Source organism: Entelurus aequoreus, linkage group LG08 (assembly GCF_033978785.1).
Source record: "Entelurus aequoreus isolate RoL-2023_Sb linkage group LG08, RoL_Eaeq_v1.1, whole genome shotgun sequence".
Lineage (NCBI taxonomy): Eukaryota > Metazoa > Chordata > Actinopteri > Syngnathiformes > Syngnathidae > Entelurus > Entelurus aequoreus.
In genome coordinates this window covers 6,862,076-6,876,857 of record NC_084738.1, presented here as the reverse complement: position 1 = coordinate 6,876,857, position 14,782 = coordinate 6,862,076, and the positions used below count along the sequence as shown (strand labels likewise).

The following is a 14,782-nucleotide window of genomic DNA, read 5'->3' as shown; positions in this document are numbered from 1 at the left end:
ACACACACACACACACACACACACACACACACACACACACACACACACACACACACACACACACACACACACACACACACACACACACACACACATTAGGCAAAGTAAAAGGTCCATACGGAGAGAGAGCGTGTTGGACTGACTGCCAAAAGCCGAAGGTCAAACATGTCCTATACATGCTGCAGTGTGTCCATTTTGATATCATGTGGCGATACTTTGTCATTACAGCGGCACATATCCTCTACGTGACTCACAGCCAGGAAGCCAGCCAACATCCAAACGACCTTAACACATAATCAGTTGCAGCCAAAAGAACAAGTAAATGTGCACACACACACACACACACACACACACACACACACACACACACACACACACACACACACACACACACACACACACACACACACACACACACACACACACACACACACACACACACACACACACACTGACACACACACTGACACACACTCCCTCACCTCTTTGACTTGGGCATCGTCGAAGTACATCCATTTGCGTATCTTGGTCTGGAAGAAGAAGGTGGAGTAGTGCTTGCCGTAGTAGCACACCATGCCCACCAAGTAGAGCTCTGCCTGGCGAGCTCGCTCCTCTGTCACACGGTAGAACAACTACGGTGAGGGAGGGAGGAGAGCGGGGTGGAGGGAGGGAGGGAAGGAGGGATGCGGGGAGGAGAGGGAGAGGTGTGAGACAAACCACTTCACATGGTTTCTTTATTTTACACCTCCATTCTCTATGCACCCATTATTTCTATCTACCTACCTATCTACCTACCTACCTACCTACCTACCTACCTACCTACCTACCTACCTACCTATCTACCTACCTACCTACCTACCTACCTACCTACCTATCTACCTACCTACCTACCTACCTACCTACCTACCTACCTACCTACCTACCTACCTATCTACCTATCTACCTACCTACCTACCTACCTACCTACCTACCTACCTACCTACCTACCTATCTATCTATCTATCTATCTACCTACCTATCTACCTACCTACCTACCTACCTACCTACCTACCTACCTACCTACCTACCTATCTATCTATCTATCTATCTACCTACCTATCTACCTACCTACCTACCTACCTACCTATCTATCTATCTACCTACCTATCTATCTATCTACCGACCGACCTACGACATACCTACCTACCGACCGACCGACCTACCTACCTATCTATATACCTACACTAGCGTTCAAAAGTTTGGGGTCACATGTAAATGTCCTTATTTTTGAAGGAAAAGCACTGTACTTTTCAATGAAGATAACTTTAAACTAGTCTTAACTTGACAGAAATACACTCTATACATTGCTAATGTGGTAAATGACTATTCTAGCTGCAAATGTCTGCTTTTTGGTGCAATATCTACATAGGTGTATAGAGGCCCATTTCCAGCAACTATCACTCCAGTGTTCTAATGGTACAATGTGTTTGCTCATTGGCTCAGAAGGCTAATTGATGATTAGAAAACCCTTGTGCAATCATGTTCACACATCTGAAAACACTTTAGCTCCTTACAGAAGCTACAAAACTGACCTTCCTTTGAGCAGATTGAGTTTCTGGAGCATCACATTTGTGGGCTCAATTAAACGCTCAAAATGGCCAGAAAAAGAGAACTTTCATCTGAAACTCCACAGTCTATTCTTGTTCTTAGAAATGAAGGCTCGAACACTAAATTGTTTGGGTGACCCCAAACTTTTGAACGGTCGTGTACCTACCTACTTACCTACATACAGCCCTTTGAGACACTTGTGATTTAGGGCTATATAAATAAACATTGGTGGTTGATTGATATGTATCTGCTGGATCTTCTCTTTATTTTAGGCTGTCCTTTTTTTTGCTGCAGCTGTTACATATACCATAATGTTGTACATAGTCATTGAGATTTGTTATATATTGTATATATTATATCATAATATAATATAATATCCATACATTTTCTACCGCTTGGCCCTTACCCTGCCTACTTACTTACTGTACTTAACTACTTACCTATTTACTGTACCTACTTATACTGTACCTCCCAACTTACCTACCTACCTGCTATACCCACCCACCTACTTACCTATATCTACTTACCTACCAATTTAGCTATATTCAATCAATGTGCAACTGTTGTGACGTCAGAAAGTGAAAACCTCCTTCTTCATACCCCGACAACCAGGCTTTGCTACACATCTTAAAACAAAGCTCAAACTTGGGAGCTGTAAATGTTCGTCCTCGGCGAACAGGCTAACCTAGCATGATGTTGCTGTTGAAATGTGAACTAGCTATGCTAGTGTTGCTAACGTTAGTGTCCCCCTCCTTCATGTAGTTGATGCACGTGTAAAAAGTGGATATGAATTGATCCCTAAATCCCTGAATCCTCATCACTAAGCACACTTCAAACTTTTTGGAATTGTGTGCTTCCACGTTTTATGGAAACAGGATGTTAGTTTTTTTGTGTGTGGAACCAGTCGGTGTACTTTGACTGTGGTAGCTATGTTTGTGTTATTTATATTTCTGGTGTCCTGCATATATTATTAGCTTATATTAATTATTTGTTGCTTGACGAATGCTTGGGCCTACTGCGCTACTGCACTTTGGTGTCGGTCATTGTCTTTCATGTATTGTAATCAACAGAAAGATATGGTTTTGACCCAAGAACTACAAAGCGGAGAGGAAGCAGGACCAGACTCTCCTTCAGGCGACCTTTTGTTTGAACTGTTTTACGACCTTGTGGGGGGGGCGTGGCCTGCGGACCTGCAGCCAAGCGGGGTGTGCCAGGACCGGCTTCGAGATCAGCGACAGGTGCTTCGATGGCACACCTGGGTCTACTTATCTAATCACCTGTCGCTCTGTCAGCAGCCGGGAAGGAGAGGGCAGTTGGTGGTAGAGTGCGAGCGAGAGCGAGACGGACAACACACTGGAGGGAAACCATTCGTGTGCTCATTAGTAGGGATGTCCGATAATGGCTTTTTTGCCGATATCCGATATTCCGATATTGTCCAACTCTTAATTACTGATACCGATATTAACCGATACATATACAGTTGTGGAATTAACACATTATTATGTCTAATTTGGACAACCAGGTATGGTGAAGATAATAAAGCATTGTTCAGAACCATGAACGAAGCTGTCATGTCCGTGATTGGTGGTCTGAAGAACCCGGAAGAGCAGGTCTTCCACAGACCTTTTCTTTGAACTGTTGTAATCAAAGGCGATGGTTGTTTACGACCCCCGTACCTTAGAAACAGCTAAGGTCCTTTTTAAAAAAAATTAATAAAATAAAATGAGATAAGTAAATTATAAACATTTTCTTGAATAAAAAAGAAAGTACAACAATATAAAAACAGTTACATAGAAACTAGTAATTAATGAAAATGGGTCAAATTAATTGTTAAAGGTTAGTACTATTAGTGGAGCAGCAGCACGCACAATCATGTTGTTGTGTCACACGTTCCTGGTCCCTCCTCTGCACGCCATCTAAGGGCAAGGGCCGGGCGTCTCTCTCAGCCTGCTGCAGCCAGCACAGGTGTGGCTGGTTCCAATCAGCCCAGCTGCTCCACATCCCAGCCATCAGAGAGCAGCCTACATAAACCGCTGAGAGCCGGCGTCCGACGCTTGAACGTTGACTCCTGTGGTCAGTATAGACAGCATTTAGAATTACAGTTATCTAGTAGTATTCTGTGAGTTAGTTAAAGGAGAACTTGGTGCTCGTTTGTTCCATGCTGATTCTGCTTTCTGCTTCATTCCAGGCTCCCTCCTCCACAAACCCAGTGTCTCCCACGCCTCGCCGCCTCCCCGGGATCCCTCCGCTCCTCCGTAAAGTTTCATTAAACTCTGTTATACTTTATTACTGCCTCCGTTGACTTTGTCCTTGAGGGTCCCTGGTACATTTGGTTCAACAGCTCTGGTCAAGCCTAACAGAACGTTCAAGCCAAAATGAACCAAACCGGGTCCTCAGGGACAGAGGGACAGAAGAACCCTGAATTACGAGAGCTTGTGTTTGGCCAGGCCACACAACTGTCCACTTTGCATGAAGAATTGAACAAAGCTTTTCCCACTGTTCAATCCCAAATTGCTGTGCTTGAGAAGACTTCACAAACTACTGTTGGTAATGTGGCTGCTCTGTCTGGCCAAGTGAAGGACATTTCTGGAGTCTTGCTCGGCATACAGAAGACCCTGGAGGTCCTTACAGCACATGTTTCAGCTGAATCTAACTCTGCTTCAAGTTCTTCAAACCAGCCTGTTAACCCCGTCCTCCCCAGCACACAGCAGCCTCAGTCTGAGCCTGGCTTAGTCAGTCCTAGGCCATTTAATGGGGATTTTGGTCATTGCAGGGGCTTCCTGGCACAGTGTGAGTTACTTTTTACTCATCAGCCATCCAAATATACTTCTGATGGTTCGAAGATTGCTCTCATCATGTCCCTCCTGGTCGACGACGCTCTTAATTGGGCTATTGCAGCAGTAGAGAACAACCCTGTCTTTGCCACTAACTACTCTCAGTTTAAGAGTGAGTTTCAAGCTGTGTTTAACCACCCTACTGACGGACAAGATGCTTCCAGCCGTTTGCTAGTTATTCGCCAAGGGTCACGTTCTGTGGCTCAGTATACTTTGGAGTTCCGGATCCTTGCTGCTGAAAGCCAGTGGAACGACCACGCCCTTCTTAGTGTCTACCGCAAGGGGCTGAGTGATTCTATTAAAGATCTTTTGGTCCGTGACAGCCCACAGACTCTTAATGAGCTCATATCCCTGGCCCTTAAGATGGGAACACGACTTCAGGAGCGCCATGCGGACCGAGCCCAACGAAGCTCTCCTCCTCCTGGGTCCAGTCGCTCTGCTTCAGTGACCCGCACTTCACCATCTCCTCGCTCCACTCCACAACCTCGACAGCTTATGCTCCTCCCTGCTCCCTCTTCACCCGGGCCTGCCGAGCCCATGGAGATCGGCCGGTCCCGGCTGACACTAGCTGAGAGGGAACAAAGGCTCACCAACCAGCTGTGTCTTTACTGTGGTGAGCCAGGACATTTCATCAAGGTCTGCCCGATCCGCCCAAAAGACCCAGCTCGCCGGTAGGGGCTATACTGGTGAGCCAAACAACTCTTCCCCAGCCCAAGAATCATTCCAACCGACTTTTCCCTGCAACCTTGACCTGGAATGAAGAGACACTGTCTGTTAGTGCCCTCATTGACTCCGGTGCAGACGAGTGCCTCATGGACATCTCTTTGGCTCACCAGGCGGGCATTCCTTTAGTTCCTTTAGATCGCACACTGTCTCCCCAAGCGATCGACGGACACTCCATGGGAACTATATCCTTTTCCACAGAACCCCTCACACTCACTCTGTCTGGAAATCACTCTGAAACCATCCGCTTTTTTGTTCTACACGCCCCAACAGCGCCCCTGGTGTTGGGTAGACCTTGGTTGGAGAGGCATGAACCTCACATCTCCTGGGCCTCTGGTCGTATTTTGGGCTGGAGCACCGCATGCCATGCAACCTGTCTGCGCTCCGCCCTGTCCCCTTCAAGCAGACCCAAACCCATGTCCTCTCCCCCCGACATCACTGGTGTTCCACCTGTTTATCATGACCTTGCCTTGGTATTCAGTAAGGATAAAGCACTCTCACTTCCTCCGCACCGGCCCTATGATATTGGCATTGATCTCCTGCCTGGGGCTCCCTATCCTAAGTCGCATCTCTACAACATCTCCCTACCAGAGAAGGAGTCGACGCACAACTACATTGCGGAGTCCCTGCTCTCCGGCATCATCAGGCCGTCGTCCTCGCCTCTGGGGGCAGGCTTCTTCTTTGTAGACAAGAAGGATGGTGGTCTGAGACCTTGCATTGACTATCGTGGTCTCAATGACATCACAGTGAAGAATAAGTATCCACTTCCCCTTATTAGTTCCACTCTTGAGCCACTCACTCATGCCCGAGTGTTCACTAAGCTTGATCTCCGCAATGCCTACCACCTAGTTCGGATCAGAGACGGTGACGAGTGGAAGACGGCCTTCAACACCCACCTTGGCCATTTTGAGTACCTTGTGATGCCTTTTGGGCTTTCCAATGCCCCGGCGGTGTTTCAAGCCCTCGTGAATGATGTGCTACGAGATATGCTAAACATCTTTGTGGTGGTGTATTTGGATGACATCCTTATCTTCTCCAGGTCTGTGGAGGAACACCACCAGCATGTCCGCCTTGTTCTCCAGCGGTTGTTGGAGAACCGCCTGTTCGTCAAGGCTAAGAAGTGTGTCTTCCACTCTGACTCTGTGACATACCTTGGCAACGTTGTGGAAGCTGGACAGATGCGTGCGGATCCTGCCAAGGTCAAAGCCGTGGAGGAGTGGCCACGTCCTACTAACCGGACTCAGCTCAGACGATTCCTGGGTTTCGCCGGTTTTCTACGCCGGTTTATCAAGGGTTACAGTCAGATCGCTGCCCCCCTTAATGCTCTAACCTCCGTTTCGCGTCCCTTTTCCTGGACGTCTCGAGCCGAGACAGCCTTTTTCAAGCTCAAGAGTCTGTTCTCCACAGCACCCGTGCTAATCCACCCTGACTCGACAAGACAGTTCATTGTCGAGGTGGACGCTTCTGACACAGGCATCGGAGCCGTCCTTTCCCAGAGGTCCGAAGAGGATCAGAAGATTCATCCGTGCGCCTATTTCTCCAGGAGCTACGACCCCGCAGAGAGGAACTACGACGTGGGAAACAAGGAGCTGTTGGCGGTCCACGACGCTCTGAAGGAATGGAGACACTGGTTGGAGGGAGCGAAGCTGCCGTTCATCGTGTGGTCAGACCACAAGAATCTGACCTACTTGAAGACGGCGAAGAGGCTTAACTCCAGGCAGGCCCGCTGGGCCTTATTCTTCAGCCGGTTTGATTTCACCCTCACCTACCGCCCAGGTTCCAAGAACGTCAGAGCGGACGCTCTCTCTCGTCAGTTCTCTAACGAAGATCCTGCTGTCCAGGAGGAATCGGATTCCGACACCATCCTGCCCCCTGCCCGGGTGGTAGGTGTAGTCACGTGGGCCATCGACGCTGTGGTGAGGCAGGCCTTAGAGAACCAGCCCGACCCTGGCAACGGCCCTCAGAACAGACAGTTTGTTCCTGATGCCGTCCGTACACCGGTATTGGAGTGGGGGCACTCCAGCCGTGTTGCCTGTCACCCTGGAGAGCGCAGGACAGTTTCGTTCATTGCTCAGAGGTTCTGGTGGCCAACCCTCAAGAAGGATGTCAGGGAATTTGTGGCCGCCTGCACCGTCTGCGCCCGTAGTAAGGCTTCACACAGGCCTCCTGCAGGCCTGCTACAACCCCTTCCTATTCCGAGTCGGCCTTGGTCTCACATAGGTATGGACTTCGTTACTGGGCTTCCTGTGTCCCAGGGCTGTGACACCATTCTGACGGTGGTCGACCGATTCTCTAAAGCAGTTCATTTTGTCCCTCTCCCCAAACTCCCGTCTGCTGCTGAGACGGCTGACCTCCTAACCCTCCATGTTGTCCGCCCCCACGGCATTCCTTCGGACATCGTGTCAGACCGTGGTCCCCAGTTCATCTCCAAGGTGTGGAAGGCCTTTTGCAAGGGTATTGGAGCCACGGCCAGCCTCTCCTCTGGATACCATCCACAATCCAATGGGCAGACAGAGCGCGCTAACCAGACAGTTGAGGAGACTCTTCGCTGTGTTGCCTCCAGCAACCCCTCTTCTTGGGCTAAGTACTTACCCTGGGTGGAATATTCCCTCAACACCATGGAGAGCTCTGCCACCGGCATGTCACCCTTTCAATGCTCGCTGGGTTACCAACCCCCTCTGTTTCCCGAACAGGAAGTGGAGGTAGCAGTTCCCTCCACCGAAGCCCACCTCCGCCGGTGTCGACGCATCTGGGAGGCTGCCCGCGCTGCGTTACTCCGTGCCTCTGCACGTACCCAGCGTGGTGCCAACCGCCGGAGGGTGCGTGCACCTGACTATCAGCCTGGTCAGAAGGTCTGGCTATTGGCCCGGGACCTGCCCCTGCAGACGTCCCAGACTTCAACCCGCAAGTTGAATCCTCGTTATGTCGGACCCTACACTGTGGACAGTGTTATCAACCCCGTTGCAGTTCGTCTGAATCTCCCTCCTGCTCTTAAGGTTCACCCGGTGTTCCACGTGTCCCAGATTAAGGCCGTGACCACTAGTGCCTTGTCTCCCCCTACCTCCGCCCCTCCACCCCCCCGAGTCCTGGCTGGTGGTGATCCTGTTTGGACGGTTCGGAAGCTGCTCGCCGTCCGCCGCCGTGGGAAAGGATTCCAGTACCTGGTGGACTGGGAGGGCTTCGGCCCTGAAGACCGTAGCTGGGTGCCCCGTTCCTACCTGGCTGACCCCTCCCTGCTGGACGATTTCTATCGGGACAATCCAGGTGCCCTAGGACAGTCGTCCGGTGCCTCCCCTAAGGGGGGGGGTACTGTTGTGTCACACGTTCCTGGTCCCTCCTCTGCACGCCATCTAAGGGCAAGGGCCGGGCGTCTCTCTCAGCCTGCTGCAGCCAGCACAGGTGTGGCTGGTTCCAATCAGCCCAGCTGCTCCACATCCCAGCCATCAGAGAGCAGCCTACATAAACCGCTGAGAGCCGGCGTCCGACGCTTGAACGTTGACTCCTGTGGTCAGTATAGACAGCATTTAGAATTACAGTTATCTAGTAGTATTCTGTGAGTTAGTTAAAGGAGAACTTGGTGCTCGTTTGTTCCATGCTGATTCTGCTTTCTGCTTCATTCCAGGCTCCCTCCTCCACAAACCCAGTGTCTCCCACGCCTCGCCGCCTCCCCGGGATCCCTCCGCTCCTCCGTAAAGTTTCATTAAACTCTGTTATACTTTATTACTGCCTCCGTTGACTTTGTCCTTGAGGGTCCCTGGTACATTTGGTTCAACAGCTCTGGTCAAGCCTAACACATGTGTGCTTACGGACTGTATCCCTTGCAGACTGTATTGATATATATTGATATATAATGTAGGAAGCAGAATATTAATAACAGAAAGAAACAAACCTTTTGTGTGAATGAGTGTAAATGGGGGAGGGAAGTTTTTTGGGTTGGTGCACTAATTGTAAGTGTATTTTGTGTTTTTTATGTTGATTTAATAAAAAAAAAACAAAAAAAAAACGATATCTATAATAAAAAAACGATACCGATAATTTCCGATATTACATTCTAAAGCATTCATCTCTACTCATTAGGTAAAAAGACGATGGCTGGAAAGCACCAAGAGACTCTTATGGCACAATAAAGCATTGTTCAGAACCATGAACGAAGCTGTCATGTCCGTGATTGGTGGTCTGAAGAACCCAGAAGCGCAAATCTTCTACAGACCTTTTCTTTGAACTGTTTTAATCAAAGGCGATGGCTGTTTACGACCCCCGTCCCTTAGAAACAGCTGTTACCATGTAATCAGGGACAGTCCAAATAAAAGAGGAGGCGTACAATCTTTCGCCAGAGCGTGTTGAGACACTGTACCCTTGTACAGGTCGCCTGGAGGAGAGTCTGGTCCTGCTTCCTCTCCACTTTGTAGTTCTTGGGTCAAAACAATATCTTTCTGTTGATTACAATACATGAAAGAAAGAGAAGCCCGTCATGTTGCTTCCCATCCTACACACTGTTCAAGCGTACAGTGTCCAGGCGTCTCTCCTCAATTGAGCCAAATTTAATTCTGTCTCTGTTTAATTCTTTGCTTCTTGTCTTGTTTAATACATGTCATCAGTGTTTGAACCTGACAAAAACCTTCTAAAAAAAGACCGGAGGATGATGTCATTGCGAAGGTAGGAAGTGTCCCAATACTTTTTTGTTCTCCTCCCGCTATATCTAATATTAGAAATTAAGCCAATTCCGCGGTTCGTTTGAGCGTAAAAACTCCAAAACACGCTGAGCCCGAACCCAGCTAAGCGAGCGCATTGTTACGTTTAAGAGGCAGGAAGCGAGTAATTATCCAAATTGTTATCTATTATCGCAAAGGGGCTAATGATGGCGGCGCTACGAGCAAAAGAGACGGCAGCAGGCGGGGAGCGCCAGGCAGGCGGATGGATGTGAAACAACGCAGACACAAAAGCAACAAAGTGCATTACGGCCCCGATTTCTATCCCACAACCAGCTTCATCTGGGGAGGAGAAAAGAGCGACGGCACGCGGAGGAGGAACGGCGAGGGGATGAGGGCCGGGGGGGGGGGGGGGGGGTTTGACACGATATAACATTTTCTCATGCATCATTCATGACAATCACTTCGGGACGAGTGCGCCCGCGTTGTTACATTGAAATGCGCCGCCCTCGCTTGGCCATGACACCCTCTTTTCCACGCGTGCACGGGGGGAACTCCCCATGGTCGCCATGGAGGACGCCGGCGACCTAACCTGGAATCTGTCCAAAAAGTCAGAGGCATGAGGGAGGTAAAAAGTTGCTCATTGCCGTGACAACGGCAGCCCCTCCTCCCCTGACACGCTGTCCTTAGTCTAGCGAGGTTTCATCAGCTAACAGCCTACCTGTCCTTCATGTCAAGGTTACTTCCTTCCGAGACCTTCCCCCCTGTCGGGTCCTTCAGAGGGCAGAGGACAACCTTTTGGTATTCAGAGCTTTTCCCTCCGTCTTGTCAACACTCGGCCGCACAGGTGTCACACTCGAGGCCCGAAGGACGGGTCTGGACCGCCTCGCCGGTTTATGTGGTCCTCGGTCAATAAAACACTCGCTAAGTGTAACAGCTGAGCACAAAAGCTAGACATACACGATATTCCTAAAAGTATTTGGCCACCTGCCTTGACTCACATATGCACTTGAAGTGCCATACCATTCCTAACCCATAGGGTTCAATATGACGTCTGTCCACCTGTTGCAGCTATTACAGCTTCAACTCTTCTGGGAAGGCTGTCCACAAGGTTGCGGAGTGTGTTTATAGGAATTTTCCACCATTCTTCTAAAAGCGCATTGGTGAGGTCACACACACTCCGTTCTAATTCATCCCATAGGTGTTCTATCGCAGTGGTCCCCAACCACCAGGCCGCAGCCCGGTACCGGTCCGCGGACCGATTGGTAATGGGCCGCACAAGAAATTAAAAAAAAAAAGAAAAACTTTTTTTTTTATTTTTTTTAATGAAATCAACATAAAAACACAATATATACCAATATAGATCAATATAGATCAATACAGTCTGCAGGGATTTATTTATGTAAAAAAAAAATTAAAAAAAAAAAAAAAATGTAATCCTTTGAACAACACTCAGTTTTGGTTTGGGAAGTGAGGAGACACATTTTTGAAGTGGAATTCTTTCCCATTCTTGCTTGATGTACAGCTTAAGTTGTTCAACAGTCCGGGGGTCTCCCTTCTCACATTGCAGGTGCCACACATTTTCAATGTCTGGACTACAGGCAGGCCAGTCTAGTACCCACACTCTTTTACTATGAAGCCACGCTGTTGTAACACGTGGCTTGGCATTGTCTTGCTGAAATAAGCAGGGGCGTCCATGATGGCAACATATGTTGCTCCAAAAGCTGTATGTACCTTTCAGCATTAATGGTGCCTTCACAGATGTGTAAGTTACCCATGTCTTGGGCACTAATACACCCCCATACCATCACACATGCTGCCTTTTACACTTTCACCCTAGAACATGTCTTGGCCACTAATACACCCCCATACCATCACACATGCTGCCTTTTACACTTTCACCCTAGAACATGTCTTGGCCACTAATACACCCCCATACCATCACACATGCTGCCTTTTACACTTTCACCCTAGAACATGTCTTGACCACTAATACACCCCCATACCATCACACATGCTGCCTTTTACACTTTCACCCTAGAACATGTCTTGGCCACTAATACACCCCCATACCATCACACATGCTGCCTCTTACACTTTCACCCTAGAACATGTCTTGACCACTAATACACCCCCATACCATCACACATGCTGCCTTCTACACTTTCACCCTAGAACATGTCTTGGCCACTAATACACCCCCATACCATCACACATGCTGCCTTCTACACTTTCACCCTAGAACATGTCTTGGCCACTAATACACCCCCATACCATCACACATGCTGCCTTTTACACTTTCACCCTAGAACATGTCTTGGCCACTAATACACCCCCATACCATCACACATGCTGCCTTCTACACTTTCACCCTAGAACATGTCTTGGCCACTAATACACCCCCATACCATCACACATGCTGCCTTTTACACTTTGCGCTTATAACAGTCCGGATGGTTCTTTTCAGTTTCCAAAAACAATTTGAAATGTGGACTCGTTAGACCACAGAACACATTTCCACTTTGCATCAGTCCATCTTAGATGAGCTCGGGCCCAGCGAAGCCGCCGGCGTTTCTGGGTGTTGTTGATAAATGGCTTTGGCTTTGCCTAAAAGAGTTTTAACTTGCACTTACAGATGTAGCGACGAACTGTAGTTACTGACGGTGGGTTTCTGAAGTGTTCCTGAGCCCATGTGGTGATATCCTTTACACACTGATGTCACTTTTTGAAGCAGGGATGGAAGGTCTGTAATATCATCACTTACGTGCAGTGATTTCTCCAGATTCTCTGAACCTTTTGATGATATTACGGAGCGTGGATGCTGAAATCCCTAAATTCCTTGCAATAGCTGCTTGAGAAATGTTGTTCTTAAACTATTTGCTCAGGCTTTTGTTGACAAAGTGGTGACCTTCGCCCCGTCCTTGTTTGTGAATGACTGAGCATTTCATGGAATCTACTTTTATAGCCAATCATGGCACCCACCTGTTCCCAATTAGCATGTTCACCTGTGGGATGTTCCAAATAAGTCTTTGATGAGCATTCCTCAACTTTATCAGTCTTTTTTGCCACTTGTGCCAGCTTTTTTGAAACATGTTGCAGGCATCAAATTCCAAATGAGCTAATATTTGCAAAAAATAACAAAGTTTACCAGTTTGAACATTAAATATCTTGTCTTTGCAGTCTATTCAATTGAATATAAGTTGAAAAGGATTATATTCTGTTTTTGTTTACGATTTTCACAACTTCACTGCTTTTGAGGTTTGCACATTGCAAAATGCCAAAAAGTGGACCTGCTGTCCAAAGTGTGAGTAAACGCCATCTTACGTCGCCCAGGCGCAGGCAGGTCCCCAGGCTGTGGATGACGTCCTCGGCCAGGTCGGAGTGGTCGGAGTCCCACACCAGCCCGATGGAGACGATCTCCGGCGAGTTCATCAGCACGCGGCGGATACGCAACACCTCGCCACAGTTGCTCTGGGATGGGAGGAGAAACAAAGGAACAATCTGAGGTCAGTAAGTGGGGGTGTTGTGCCGGGGGCCCCAAGCACAGGGGCCCCTTTGGCTCTTGTGAAGTTTGAAGTTGGGTTTTTTTGCCATTTCAATATGTAATAATAATAATAGATTTTATTTGTAAAAAGCACTTTACATCAAAGTGCTACAGTGTATTAAAAATAAATACAAATAAAAAGATAATAAAAATAAATACAAATAAGAACTAGAACAGCCTAATAGCTAGAACTAGTATGCATATATCTAAAAAAAAAAGGCTTTTTTAAAACAAGAATGTTTTTTTTAAGCCTTTTTTAAAAGCATCACAGTCTGTGGTGCCCTCAGGTGGTCAGGGAGAGTGTTGCACAGACTGGGAGCGGGGGAGCAGAAAGAGCATCTTATATTTATAGAAACGCGAATGTTATTATGAAATTAATATAGCCATGAAAGTGCACAGAAATACAAAATGCTTGGCAAAACCTCGCTATACGAACGCTTCACTCGACACAGACGTCATAACGTCGTCAAAGCTCACCTTTAAGCATTCACACGCCAACATTTTTGGAACGAGGACGAAGTGATAAAAGAAAGGTAAAATCATTATACATCTATTTGTGGCAGGCAAGGAGAAAGTTATGTTCACTTTTGCATGTCATAGCGCACAACTGTGGTGCGTTCAAGACCCATGATTAAAGTTAGAAACAGAGGCGTCACTCGGTTTTGAAGAGAGAGTGAGACTTGCACTAAAAATGAACATACCGTAGTTTCCCGGACCATAGTGCGCACCGGATTATAAGGTGCACTGCCGATGAATGGTCTATTTTCTGTCTTTTTTCATATATAAGGCGCACTGGATTATAAGGCGCATTAAAGGAGTCATATTATTATTGTTTTTTTCTAAATATAAAAGACTTCCTTGTGGTCTACATAACATGTAATGGTGGTTCTTTAATCAAAATGTTGCATAGATGATTTTTTACACATCATCTTCAAGCCGCTTTCTGACAGTCGCTTCAGGATGCGCCGTTTTGTGGGCGGTCTTATTTACGTGGCTCACCTTCGACCGCGTCTTCTCCCCGTCATCTTTGTTGTAGCGGTGTAGCGTGCAAGGACGGGTGTGGAAGAAGTGTCAAAAGGTGGAGCTAACTGTTTTAATGACATTCAGACTTTACTTTAATCAATAACAGAGCAGCATCTCCTCATCCGGAAACACCAACAACGCCCGAAATGTGTCCCGGAAAAAAAAACGTCCGACCTGGAACTCTCTAATAACTAAAGTTCCTTGGGTGAATAATGCAAAGTCACTACACCGGTATGTTTTAGCGCTTTCATGGCGAGTTTACTGAAAGATATAAGTAAGAACTTTACACTACTTTATGTTAGAAATGGCAAAAGCAGAAAATGAATGTCACATAACAAGACGATAGAGACAAAGAAGAAGTTTATCGACTACGGTGTCGGCACGGACTACAATGGCGGATGCGCGCACATTTGCAGGACTTA

The 14,782-nt window shown here is 47.6% G+C and overlaps 1 protein-coding gene across 1 annotated transcript in view; it reads right to left on the bottom strand.

Moving 5' to 3' along the window:
* Positions 1 to 14,782, bottom strand: part of usp54b (ubiquitin specific peptidase 54b) — a 133,068-nt gene that overhangs the window by 33,473 nt on the left and 84,813 nt on the right. The window contains exons 8-9 of the mRNA XM_062055416.1: positions 13,118 to 13,264; positions 483 to 632 (exon numbers count right to left, since the gene is read on the bottom strand). Of these exons, the coding sequence (XP_061911400.1) occupies positions 483 to 632; positions 13,118 to 13,264 (297 nt within the window). The remainder of the gene's footprint in view (positions 1 to 482; positions 633 to 13,117; positions 13,265 to 14,782) is intronic.